The sequence below is a fragment of the Elaeis guineensis genome, chromosome 16 (genome assembly GCF_000442705.2).
Source record: "Elaeis guineensis isolate ETL-2024a chromosome 16, EG11, whole genome shotgun sequence".
Taxonomy (NCBI): Eukaryota; Viridiplantae; Streptophyta; class Magnoliopsida; order Arecales; family Arecaceae; genus Elaeis; species Elaeis guineensis.
In genome coordinates, this window is record NC_026008.2 from 30,782,238 (window position 1) to 30,796,298 (window position 14,061).

Sequence of the window (14,061 nt, forward strand, 5' to 3'; positions counted from 1 at the left end):
AGTCGGGGACGTGACAGTTTAATTTATGTTATGTTCAATTTAAAATTAAACTAGAATCAATCTGTAAATTAAGCTCTCAACTTTCACGTTATAGATTAATTTTAAACGAAGCTTGTTCGAACGAGTCTAGATCAAGCTCTGCATGATGGGGATGTATTTTTTATGGTACTTAAGAAATATCGCAGGATGATGCAGATGTTTCGAAAAATGTTCGTAAAAAAGATGAATGATAGTTTGCATTAAAATATTAAATAAATAAATAAAATTTTAAAATATTTAAATAATTTAAATAAATAAATAAATATATTTTTTTCATGAATGTCCCAATATACAAACAGCACCTGCGGTACTTTTTGGGTTATCGTTTTCCCACCCCCTCCTTGGAAGGCTAAAACCTCATTCTCCCTCCGCTCTCCCAACCCATTCGCAGACGAGAGCATGGCCGCCTCCGAACCAGAGCAAGCCAAGCTCCATCGCTTCATCCAATGGCTTCAGGTCTCTCTCTCCCCTCTCTCCTTCTCTCTCTCTCTCTCGATCCATATAACAACGCTTTCAAGAATCTAGGCGAATGGCGTGGACCTGCGAGGCAGTAGCATCCGACACTGTGGCCCCAACAAAGGCTTCGGCGTTTTCGCCACCGCCCAGCCCGCCGGAAACCATGGCAACGGTAACCGCCCAGAATTCTCTGCCTCTAGCCTACCCCAATTCCATCTAAAGGAATGACCGACAAGTATTCTTTGGCAGGTGTTGTTATGGTGGTCCCGCTCGATCTGGCCATTACTCCGATGAGAGTCCTCCAAGACCCCGCCTTTGGGACCAGATGCAGGGCCTTGTTCGAGGAGGGGGACGTCGACGACCGCTTCCTTGTGATGATTTACTTGATGGTGGAGCGCCTACGGCCGAACTCACTTTGGAAGCCGTAGGAACACTCAAAAACACTCTTAAGTTACTGTTTTTTTTTTTTTTCTTTTGGCACAACTCAATTTACTGTTTTGAAGTTGAAATTTAATACTGAATGTTTTGTTCAAATACATATCAATGTAATTGGCCATTCAAATGCTCATAATGTTGTTGTTTTTTGAGAGGAAACTTACGGTGCCATTGTTATATATAGTCTGTACCCGCTTTGCAAGTTAGTCCGGACTTATTGTGGAAGCTGTAGGAACTCCCAAAAAATAACCTTAATTTACTGTCTTGAATTGGAAATTTCATACTTCTTGTAGCGTTAATTCAAGTAGATATTAATAGAACTTGTCGTTCAAATGATTCTAATGCCATTGTTAGCCATACCCCCTTTTGTGCAAGAAGTCTGGACTCATTGTGGAAGCCATTGGAACACTCAAGAACACCACCAAAATACTGTTTTGAAGTCAAAATTTCATACTTCTTGTTATGTTAATTCAGATAAAATAGCATTTGTAATTCGAATGATTGTAATGCCGTTATTACCTTCATCCCACTTTTTGTAATTAATTAGATGGCTTCAATTAATGATCCCTTTTCATGACTGCAATTAGAAATCAGTAATAGTAAATTGCATGTTGAGATGAACGGGTAATTATCATCCATGTTTTTACTTTTTTTGTTTGTTGTATTTTTGGTGTTCTGATGCTTGGTACACGCTTAATAGCCTAATTGAATTGGAGGAAACTATATAGGTACTTGGACATGCTTCCGAGCACCTTTGGGAGTACACTGTGGTTCACAGAAGTTGAGCTTTCTGAGTTGAAAGGAACAACATTATACCAAGCTACTGTGATACAGGTGAGTATTATTGTGCTGTTACTAACTACTTTATAACTCCTTTGTTATATGTGAAGTTGTTTTATAATTTGATTTCTGGCAGTTGAGTTATATAAGGATTGATTTTATGTTTCAGAGGAAAAAACTTCAAGCTTTATATGATGATAAGGTGAAGGGACTGGTGGAGGAGCTTCTACACTGTGATGGGGAGTTGGAAAGGTAGGTTAAGCTGTTCTCATGCCTAAATCCCTTTGGTTAGATTAATTTGGTCATCTGATCCATGTCTAATTGTGTTTTGCAAAAGATAATGCATACCGAATATTCTTTTTTTCTTTTCTTTTCAGTTTGTGTATTTGCTTCCTTCCAAAGGCATAACTCATTATATACATGTCCATGTGCTGCACATGCACACGCATACTGAGCATCAGAGCTTACAGCTTTCTCATAAATATATCATTATGGAAGTCACAGTAAATAGATATGTCATTAGAGTTGAAATTTGAATCATATTAAGAGTCTACAAGCTGATACTTTATTTAGTAAAATATACATCTTACATCTTGGTTTGCTTGATATTTGATTTCTTTGAGTACTGCACCAGCAAAGTACATTCTTTTGTTTGAATGCACAGATGGCCTGGTGCAATAACATACAAGAGAGTGGTTTCTTCTTACAAAAAAGATAGGTTGCTTGCTTAAAATTTAGGCTTGTATAGTACTAGCTCTTTTAAATATTTCAATAGATCTGAAAAATTTTAAATTTTCAAAGATAGGTTGCTTAACATTTCAATAGATCTGCACTTTTCATTACATCTAAGATTATTGATGGAACTGGTTTTGTCCTAGTTCCATGCAAATTTAATTTGGAGGTCCCTTTTTTGGGCCTAAAAGCCAATCTCTTAGGTTAAGTATTTTTAATACATGATTGGTTCACCAAAGAAACTTGTGCAAAGAAAAGCAACAAACATATGTACTTGTATTACACTGCATACTTTTGTCGGTGATAAACATTAATCTCATCTTAATTAAATTTTCGATGTGAAACTAAAATAACTGTAGCCTTCAGGATAAAATAACACAAAAAGTTTGAAGCCTAAGAACCTGAATCACACCCCCGCATCTCACAATCATTGATTCAACTAAAGTCATCTACTTGAGAGAGATGGGTAATTTATGGGAGGTGGTAAACAGAGGAGGGAATATTGTTGGCTGAGGATTAAAATTTGTTCAGATTGGGGATTGTGTGGGAATAGACTGGAACATGTCCATATGATGCATGTGCGACTCTTTTCTGATCCCTAAGACTTACCGGTTTCTAATTACTGTTATGGAAGTCAGTATAAACATACATGTCATTAGACTTGAAACTTGAACCGTATTACAAGTCTGTAAACGGAGATTTTACTTAGTAAAAGCCGTACCTTCCATGTTGTATTGCATGAATATTGATTTTTTTGAGTACTGTGAAAGTAATCTGCAATCTTTTATTTGAATGCACAAATGACCATGGTGTAATAACATACGAGAGACTGGTTTCTGATTATGAAAAGATGGGTTAGTTTATCACAATTTAGTTTTATATATTACTAACTTTTTTAAATATCTGAACAGATGATTGCCTAATGGCACTTTGTTCCATCTAAGTGCATTGTTAGGTACTGATTTTGTCCTAGTTCCATGCATATCTAATCAGTGTGCCTCTTTTTTTGGGTCTAAAAGCCAAGCCTAGGGTACATAATCATGACACATGATTGATTCACCAACTCATGCAAAGATAGCCAACAAACAGTATATATGTTCTCCACCACATACTTCTGTCAATAACAAGCATCATTCTCATCATAGTTAGTTTTCCATGTGAACTTTTTTTTTTAAAAAAAAACTGAAGCCTTCACTATCAACTGAAAGGCAAAAACACCAAAAATGCTTGAAGCTTAAGAGGCTGAATTGGACCCTCTGGTCTTGTTATCATTGATTTATCTAATGGGTTCTGCTTGATGAAGGGAATGGTGATTTATAGGAGGTGCTAAACGAGAAGGGAAATTCTGGTTGTTTAGGATTAGAATCAGTTCATATTGGCATTGAGTGGGCATAGATTGCAGCAAGTGCACTGTGTACTTGTCCCTAAACTGATCTGAGCATAAAAAATGAATTGGCGCTTGGAGCTCAAATTGGGCTAACCAAATCCCTCCCGCATGTTTGCATAAATTGACCTTGAGGCGGACATGTGCATATGAAACTTTGAACTCATCGACAAAACATAATACAATAAGTATTCTGTATCTATCCTCTAGAAAAGACTAACAAAATAAATGTGGAGAGGCTGAGCTTAAGAGGCCTTGGACTAGCCAATGTATTATGCAGCACCTTGTGAACTTCCATCACAATGCCCCCAAACAACCATGGCATTAGGCTTTGGAGGCTATCTCTTAATTTTCTGTTGCAACTTCAAGCACATTTTGGAGTTTCTTGGAAGCATTTATATTGTTAAGGGACTTACCAAAAACACCAAACTGCAAAAGCGCCGAGCTTTGGGATCTTGTCTGTAAATATAAGGTAAGTTTTTGAGACACATAATGGAATTTTTTGGAAGTTTTTTGATTGTTAGAAGACATACTGCAAACAAGCTAGAAATGTCCCCTGGAAATGTCCTACTGACATCAGCAAAGTGTCCCACACTTGGTACTTGCACTTTGTTTGGAGTGTCATGCAAGCGACTCTCAGTTTTAACCATCGGACACTTTGTGTGAAGTGGCTTTAAGGTTTTGTAGACACTTCAAATGAAGTTTTTGTATATTTTTATTATAAGTTATCAAGATTATATGGTCATCTTAAGCATATTGTTGCTATGTTTGATATAAAGTTATCATAATTATATGAACAAGTTTATGTAAGCTGTTATGTTTTAAATATCAATGTATCACAAATAATTATCAATTTAAGTATCTTATCTTGTTTAAATAACTTTATATGAACCTAAAGAATAAATTCAATTACTTGCAAAAATCTTAGATATTGCACTAATTTATTTGTTAGATAGCATCTATAATTCTAAGTCTCTTTTTTTGAATAAGCATTAGAATACCCAAGTACGTGCATATATGTATATATGTGCTGTATATATATGTATTTATTTGTGTGTCATGTTCCTGTGCCTAGATTTTTTGGGGGCCACTATCTAAGGACCTATGCGAGCATCTATTTAATCCTACATCGGTTATGCAGTATTTAGATCTTGGGTACTTATACAGAGCGAAGGAACCAAAATACTACTTTTTTGGCTAGCCTTTTAGGTAAGATCTCGAATTGTTTATTATAAATTGTACCAGAGTAGACCCGGCCCATGGTCCATGCGGGCCAGGAGATACTGCAGCATGAGCCCATTGGGATTGACCATTGCTGCTTGTGGTGTTTTGATTGGATTTGACTAGATTTGGGCCTTAGTCCAATGAGGATGCCACAACTTAAATGGGGGGAGCATGTGAGAACCTGTGCGGGAATTAGTCTCACATTAGATATGCATTGGATAGATCTTAGATACTCAATAAGGCCGAGAAATCCAAATAATACCTTCGAACTAGCTTTTTAGGTGAGGTCTTGAATCATCACAAATGGTATCAATTTGTAACAACCTAAGATTTTATCCAAAAAGGCTAGCCAAGAATGTATTATTTAGGTTTCTTGGCCCTATATAAGTACTCAAGATTTATCTGATGTATAGTTGATGTGGGACTAAACTCGCATGGGGTTCTCACCCTCCCAATTAAGCCCTAGCATACTTGCTAGGCTAAGGGTCTAAATCCAATCAATTCAATCACAAATACCATGATCAACTTGTGGTTAATCCTAAAAGAGCCCATGCGGTAGTCTTTGCTGGTCCATATAGGCCATGGGCTAGGTTCTGCTCTGATACCATTTGCGATGATTTAGGATATTACCTAAAAACCTAGCCAAAAGGTGGTATTTGGGTATTCGGGTCTTGTATACGTACCCAAGATCTACCTGTTATATAACCAGTGTATGCTGGCACGGGTGTGTAAGGATCAATGTGGGCATGTGTTTAGGCCCACATTATCTATACATTGAGTAGATCTTAGGTATTTATATAGGCTAAGGAACCTAAATAATATCTTCTTAGCTAGCTTTTTTGGATAAAGGCCTAGGTCATCACAAATGGTAGCAAACCCTGTCCATTGTCCATATGGACTTGGAGCACTATAGCATGGGTCCATTTGAGATTGACCATGGGTTGATCATAGTGTTGTGATTAAATCTGACTAGATTTGGACCCTTAGCTTGATAGGACACCAGTGCTTAAACAGGGGGAATATGTGAGGGGACTCGTGCGAATGCTTGTTTAGTCCCACATTGATTTTGCGTGAGATAAAACTTGGGAACTTATAAAGGCCAAAGAACCCAAATAACATCTTTCAGCTAGCTTTTTGGATGGGATCTTAAATCAATGCACCATGTTCGACACTTGACGACACTTAGACAGTTGGCACATGTTCCAAGTGTTTAGGTGACATTGGTTGTATCTATCAATTTGAAATTGAGAGGCTAAAGTAATAGAAATATAATTTTAGTTTTTTATGCCTTTTTAGAATTTATGGCGTTTAGTGTGTGTTTAAAATTTCTTTTTTCGGTTGTTTTTTTGTACTTGAGATTGATTGTAACATTTAATTTTATTGGTATTTTGCTAGTGTGACTGAAGTGCGATTTGAAGATTTCCTCTGGTATGCATCTTTTTTAATTTTGTTATTAAATGTCGCTTTGGAATCTAATTCAACTTGTCATTTCTTTGATATTGAATCTTATAGTTTATTGTGCCTAATTTTGAATTAATTAACTCTTGTATCCTAACAGACATATGGAAAGGCAAATCTATTACCAATGTAGGCAATAGTAGAGCAACATAGAAAACACAATTATCACTAAGCTTCATCCTCAAATACAATTCTCTATTATAAGGTTGTAAATTTGGTGCTAATTTGAGTTTATGCATGTTTTGTAAAACCTGACAAGTGTGTGATAACTTTCTTAGTAGTTAGTAATTAGTATATATGACAGTCTACTTAGTTTTCAAATTTGTCAACTGGTATCTATGCAAAAGGTAAATCACTTTTTGTCTTTTGAAAACCTAACAAAAAATATTAGCAGCAGTAGAATATTTAAGCAAAATAGGAGGAAAAGCCACAAAGAAAAATATCTTTACTTAGAAAGGAAGAAAATTTAATCAGTAATCGTACTAATTATCCAAAAGAATCTGAAAACCAATATTGCATTCAAATCCTGTATCAGTGTCAAATCATAATTATCAGCAGTTTGCTTATATCCTCTTCGGTGAAAAAGACTTCTTATCCTGATATCTTATTTGAGTGATTCAAAATAAGCAGGAAGGCATATTTTGTGAGCTTTCTAAATGCACCGGTTTGAAAACAAAACTATTCTTTTTATGATGAAGCAGTCTCTTAGCTGTTGTAGTTTCAGGGCAGACTGTTTTCTAGAAATTGTTATTCACATTTGCTAGGTTTGCTGTGGTTTGCCTTTATTGTTGTTTGGTAGCAATGTTCCTTCAATAAGCTCATCAAAATCTTTGTGCCATCAAATTAGATTGTCCGGAGCACATTCAATAAATAATGTTATATTACTTGGAAACATTTTTACTATATAGTTCATGCAATTAGATTAAGGGTGATCATTATGCATAAGGCAGCCTACGAAAGAAAGGACCTTTGCTAGAGGAGGTTGCAATTGCCCTCTTGTGGAAGCTTGCAAAATAGCTAATGAAGCATTTTAGTCACTTCTTTTGGAACGCAAATGATCCAGGTTAGAAAATTAAACCCAAGTGCAGAGCCGGTATTGATAGAAGTGTCACCTAGTGATTGGTAGGGTATGGTACTGGTCCGTACCATACTGAACCGCGATATAATGGAACCACCAAAAGAGAGAGAGAGAGAGAGAGAGAGAGGATGTCCTTGTAGAATTGGCATCCAAGGAGGAGATTGGGGCCATTGTCCAGCTCCAGAGGGGTTTCGAAGGAAAACTACAAAGGGGGAGAGAGAAAGAGAGAGGGGCTGGAGGAGGAGGCAGAGGAGAGGCGAGGATTTTTGCATTGGGTTAGAGGGAGGGGGGAGAGAGGGGCTGGAGGAGGAGGTAGGAGAGAGGCTAGGGTTTCTGCACAAGGGGAGATGGAGGGGGAGGACAGAAAGAGGTTGGAGGAGGAGGCGAAGGTGCCGGAGGGGGCGGCGGATCCATTATGGGGCATTAAGGCAGAAGGGTTTCGACGACATGGAGAGGCTTTTAGGATTTGGAAGGGAGTCCCTAAATCCTATCTGTGACTGATGGGCCTAGTTTGGTACACCCCAAATTGGCCGGTTTTTGATGCGGTTTGAAAATACATGAATCAAACAATAAAGCAGGAATTTTGGGCCACACCAAGCTTTCGAGCCAAGACCAAGCATGACATAACATATCTCGATTTTTCAGCCTATGGTATTAAAGATTGGCTGATCATATTTTTTTTGCAATTCAATTTTTCAGAAGATAATTTTCTGGTCTTGTAGAAAGGTTTAGAGAAGTCTCAGGGGAATTTTTTGTAATACCCCTACAAGCTAATACTCTAAATATGATCATTTGTATATGTGACTAAGTATATTACATCAACAATTGATATATATGAATACGATCATCATGGGAATTAATCTTTTGAGCGGGGATGACATTAGTAAGGACCAGAATTTAACTACTATTAAGATCCCAAGTATGCATTGGAAAAGTTTAGGGACTAAATTGCTAATGTTGGAGAGTAACTTCCACTCATGCTTGGTGCCACCTCATGCCTCTTGCCACCTCATACTTTTATTGCCGCCATCTCAAATTTGTTGCAGCCTCATGCTTAATATCAATAGCCACCTCATGCTTAAACTGCCGCCTCCTAGTTGCACTGCCTCATGTTAGAACTGCCATCTCATGTTTGTTAGGAACTGCCACCTTGTGCTAATTTCCTTTAAGCTGCAATCTCATGCCCGTTTGACGTCGTGGTAAAGCAGCCACTTCATGTTAGAAATTCAGCTGCTTGGCTGAAGCTTAACATGACACCTATCTACTAATTGTGGTTACCAGACTTCTCAATGCTTACAGGCTGCTGATTAATAGAAGGTTGCAGCTCTCCGACCGTTTTTGCTGCCTAAACAAAGTCAGCCATCCATAAGGTAGGGAACTAGTGAAGGGAAGGAGAGAGTAAAAAGAAGAAAGGGAGTTGGATAGCAAGCAATAGGCTAGGATATAAGAAGATTATAGAATGAAGTTCTATGATTGAAATCTTAGTGTCCTTATATAGTTAATATCTTATTTATTAAATGAATATGTTTATGGTGTACGATTTCTAAAATAGTTTCCTAATCTCTTTCCATATGACATTTCAAAAGAACTTTATTTTATCGGAAAGAGTTTAGCATAATTTAATTGTAGTTAATGTTTGATCAAGAAAAATAATTTTTTTGTTTGATATACATAAATGCAACCACAATTTGCATGATTTTTCAAATCTTTTGTTGCTAATAATTGTATGCTAATTTAATTTTGTAAATCTTGTGTTTTGGGTGACTATTGACATTTGAACTATAAAGTTGTACATAAGCTATCTTAATGGATGTTGGGGCAATTGAATCTACTCTCCTCGATTCATAGTCGGCAAACTCGACTTTCAGTTGGTGTGACAAGTGGAACCTCCGACTATCACTCGGTTACACCGACACATAGTCGGAGATTTTCAATCAATTTCTATCTGAGATCAAGTCAACTATGATGACTGCTGACTAATCGTTATTTCAGAATAATCAACTGACGATCAGCCAAAATACCATATATACCGACATACAATCGGTACATCGAGATTACCGACATACAGTCGGTACACTCGAACTACTGACATAAAGTCAGTATATCAGAAACTACCAGCGCAGAAAGCGTATAATGGCCACATATCATGATCATCAGAGGACCTTAACTGTCCATCCCACAATCACAGTGCCGGAATAAGCGGGATCCACATGTATAACCGTTACAAATGGTTACCAGCAGATTATCTATAAAAAAAGGTAAATGAACAGCTTTGGTAAGACGTTTCTGGGCTGATACTTTGCCACTTTGAATATTCTATCTGCTGTTCACCACTTCTCACTGACTTAAGCATCAGAGGGTCCCCACCGAAAATAATTCCAGTCTGTGGACTTCTTTTGCAGGTTGGTCTTTGTCGGAACTATGCACAACAGGAGATTGGCCGCAATAGATTGGCACACCAGGCATGGGAAGGACAACAAAAAAAAATTATGGCAAAAATAAGAGCTCAAAATAACTCCATTATCTCCGTCAGGCAATCTTCCCACCAGAAAGACCTCCCTCTACCTCCAATGGTAGAATCAGTTCTTCACGTCCCATTATCACTACGGACGTCCAACTTGCTGCTTTAATGGAGCAAATGAAAGTACCGACGGAGGCAGTGCATAGTCTCCAGCAGCAATAGATACAGCAACAACAGCAATCGGTGGTGGAGCCGGCAGCGTATACAGTGCCATCCAGGTATAGTCGCTGTGCTCCGCGATGATTTCTTTCTCCATCTCCGGAACGATGACCATCTCAACATTCTCACCATGTCGAGCCACCACCTTCTCGACACTCATCGTACAGCCCGCCATTCATGGCGATCTCCTTTTTCTTTGCATGGACATAGTATCGAGAAGGGGAAGAGACTGCACTCATCTTCGACTTCTCGATCCTCGAGTTCTTCAGGAGACTACCTCTGGGTTCTCTTAGCAACGGTGGCTCAACGACTACGAGCGCAAGTTTAAGGAGATCGACCACCAACTCGTTCGACTCCAAGTGGATGGCCAAGGGTCCTCCATCGGCTTTGGCTTCTATATTGCTCAGCCTCTCTCTTAGTATATCTTGAATGAGCCGATCCCGTCTCGATTCAAGATGCCACAGATGGAGCCATATGACGGCTCCATCGACCCAATTGACCATCTGAAGAGCTACAAGGCTCTCATGATGATCTAGGGAGCAACTGACGTCCTCTTATGCATTGGCTTATCGACTATCATTTGGAAGGCTACTCGAGCCTGGTATTCTGGGATCCAATCGAAGAGCATAAATTTTTTTGAGCAGCTTGAACATTCATTTGTGGCCTACTTTAGCACCAGCAGAAAGGTACCACGAACATCCAATAATCTCTTCTCCATCAAGCAAGGCGAGGGAGAGACATTGAGAGACTTTGTGGCATGTTTTAACGCTGCCACACTTGAGGTCAGGAACCTCAACAAAGATATGACCATCTCGGTCATGAAAAGAGGTCTGAGGGGATCCAAGTTCACTTACTCCCTGGATAAAACTCTCCTTTGGACTTATGCTGAACTTCTGGAGTATGCGTACAAGTATATTTGTGTAGATGAAGGCGCTTCTGACCGGTGTCAAACAGAAGAAAAAGGTCAGAAAAAGAAACAGAAGAAAAGTGGAGCTTCGATCGAGCCAAGTTGGCCAACGACCAACAAGGGAGCTTCATCTCGCCAATGGAGTCCAAGGTCGAATAATTACGGTAGCAGGTATGATTCTTATACTTCTCTTTCTGCTCTCCGTGCGCAGATTCTAATGGAGATTGAGGAAGAGGAGTACCTTTGTCACCCCCCACCAATAAAAGCCCCATCAAGGAGCCGCAATAAGTACTGTCGACTCCATCGTGATCATGGTTACGATACCGAACAGTGTATTTAACTCAGGGATGAGATAGAAGTCCTGATTCGACGAGGCTACTTTGAAAAATTTTGACGAGACCATCCGACTCAACTTCCTACCGACCGACAACCTCAGCCATAACCTGAGGAAGCAATCGACAATCGACCAACGACGGAAGTTATCAACATGATTTTCGGACAATCGAAAGACTGGGGGGCGACTTTCGAAGAAGAGTCTGCAAAGAAGCGACGACTTGATAATAATGTAATCTCTTTTTCGAAAGATGATGTTTGGGGAATATAGACTCCCCATGATGATGCTATCGTCGTCTCGGTGACGATAGCAAATTATGATGTAAAAAGAATCTTGGTAGATAATGGAAGTTCGAATGATATTTTGTTTTACTTGACTTTCTCTCGAATGTGACTATCGACTGACCGACTCAGAAGAGTCTCGACGTCATTAGTCGGTTTCACTAGAGATACAGTCAATGTAGAAGGAGAAATTACTCTCCTACTAACTGCAGAAACAGATCCACGATAAAGCAACGTCTTCTTGACATTTACGATCGTCTGAGTTCCTTCGGCTTACAATGCCATACTTGGACGATCCGGACTCAATACGTTGAGAGCGGTGGTGTCAACATATCATTTACTGGTCCGATTCTCGATAAGGAGTGGAATTGGAGAAATGTGTGGAGACCAACAACTAGCCCGAAGTTGCTTTATGGTTTCTACTAAGAACAGTAAGCCTGAAGACCCTCTGTCGGTTGACAAGCTGGACTAGAGAGAAAATGAAGAAAGGGGTGAGCCAGCTCAATAACTGATTTCGATCCCGCTAAGAGAAAACGACCCTACAAGAATAGTTTAAATTGGATCGCAATTATCTGATCTGAAGTGAAAACAGCTGGTGGACTTACTAAGAACAAACAATATTTTTGCTTGGTCGACAACCGACATGTCAGAGATTCCTCTAGAAGTAATAACTTACCGATTAAACATCAACCCCAAAGTTAGACCGGTGAGGCAGAAGAAAGCTTTTTGTCCCTAAAAGGCAGAAGGTCATCGATGAAAAAGTTGATAAGCTCCTCGCAGCTGGCTTCATAAGAAAAGCTAGCTATCTAGATTGGCTCGCCAATGTAGTAATGGTGAGAAAGGCCAATGGAAAATGACGAATCTCCATCGACTATTTCAATCTAAATGAAGCTTGTCCAAAGGATAGGTTTTCTTTGTCAAAGATTGATCAACTAGTCGATGCGACTTGGGGATATCGACTTTTGAGTTTCATAGACGTCTTTGCGGGCTATAATCAGATTCGGATGGCGCCCGAAAACGAAAAGTATACTACCTTCACAACCGACAAAGACATCTACTGCTACAAAGTGATGCCATTCGGTTTAAAAAATACTGAAGCGACTTACCAATGGTTAGTCAACAAAATATTCAAGACACAAATCGGACGTAACATGGAAGTCTACGTCGATGATATGCTGGTAAAAAATTTTGAAACTTTTAATCATATTCGAAACTTAGAAGAAATCTTTGACATACTTCGATGACATCGGATGAAGTTAAATCCTATTAAGTGTGCATTCAAAGTGATAGTCGAAAAATTTCTTGAATTTTTTGTATCGCAACGAGGAATCAAAGCTAATATGGAGAAGATAAAGGCCATTATCGACATGAAGCATCCCAGCTTCAAAAAAGAGATACAACAACTCAATGGAAGAATCGTCGCACTTAGCCGATCATCTCGAAGTCGGTAGAAAGGTGTCTGTCCTTCTTTAAGATCTTGCGACAAACAAAAAATTTTTTATAGTCCGATGAGTGCTGACAATCCTTCGAAGATTTGAAAAAAATACCTAACTTCTCTCTCACTAACAAAATCGAAGATGGGAGAAACATTGTATCTTGGTAACTTTCGTAGAGGCGGTCAGTTTAGTGCTTGTCCGAGAGGATGAAAATCGGATTCAACGATCAATTTATTATACCAGCAAAGTACTCCATAATGTCGAAATGCGATATTCAAGAGCGGAAAAGATGATCTACGCTTTGATCATATCGGCACAATGACTTCGACCATATTTTCAGGCACATTCGATAGTCGTCTTGACAGATCAACTCTTGAAGGCGATTCTATACCGATCTGATACATTCGATCGGATGGCGAAGTGGGCAATTAAACCCAGCGAGTTTGATATTCAATATCGCCCATGACCATCGATGAAAGCACAAGTTTTAGCCGACTTTGTCGCCAAGTGCACTGTATCTGATGATTTCTGCCCTGGTTGAAAAAGACTTTTTCGATATTAGTAGTGTCTCTCCCTTTCGGGAAACTTAATTGATACATATGCAAACAAAGAAGGGGTTGCCTCACCCGAAATTCCCATGTTTCCTCATTCAAAAATGATTCACGTTCAATTGACTTATAACGGTAAGTAATTGTTTCTGCTGGGTGGTGAATTCGCATCTTATTCCTTATGCTGGGAATTGATGAGATCACATGCTTCTAATTCAAGCAACCCTAACCCTTGGTCCGTCCTTTCAATAGTCGTACCTATTGGAGGTATGAGTAATGACACCATGGA

General features: G+C 38.9%; 1 protein-coding gene across 5 annotated transcripts in view; it reads left to right on the forward strand.

Moving 5' to 3' along the window:
* Positions 1-358: 358 nt before the first annotated feature.
* Positions 359-14,061, forward strand: part of LOC105059337 (uncharacterized) — a 113,662-nt gene continuing 99,959 nt past the window's right edge. For 4 of the 5 annotated variants that reach the window (XM_010942599.4, XM_010942596.3, XM_010942597.3 and 1 more), the window contains exons 1-6: positions 359-495; positions 565-667; positions 745-919; positions 1,659-1,764; positions 1,880-1,962; positions 6,446-6,478. In XM_010942599.4, the coding sequence (XP_010940901.1) occupies positions 439-495; positions 565-667; positions 745-919; positions 1,659-1,764; positions 1,880-1,962; positions 6,446-6,478 (557 nt within the window). In that variant the 5' untranslated portion in view covers positions 359-438. Of the gene's footprint in view, positions 496-564; positions 668-719; positions 920-1,658; positions 1,765-1,879; positions 1,963-6,445; positions 6,479-14,061 lie in introns of those variants that run through there. The other variant, XM_019855501.2, reaches the window with a different exon arrangement.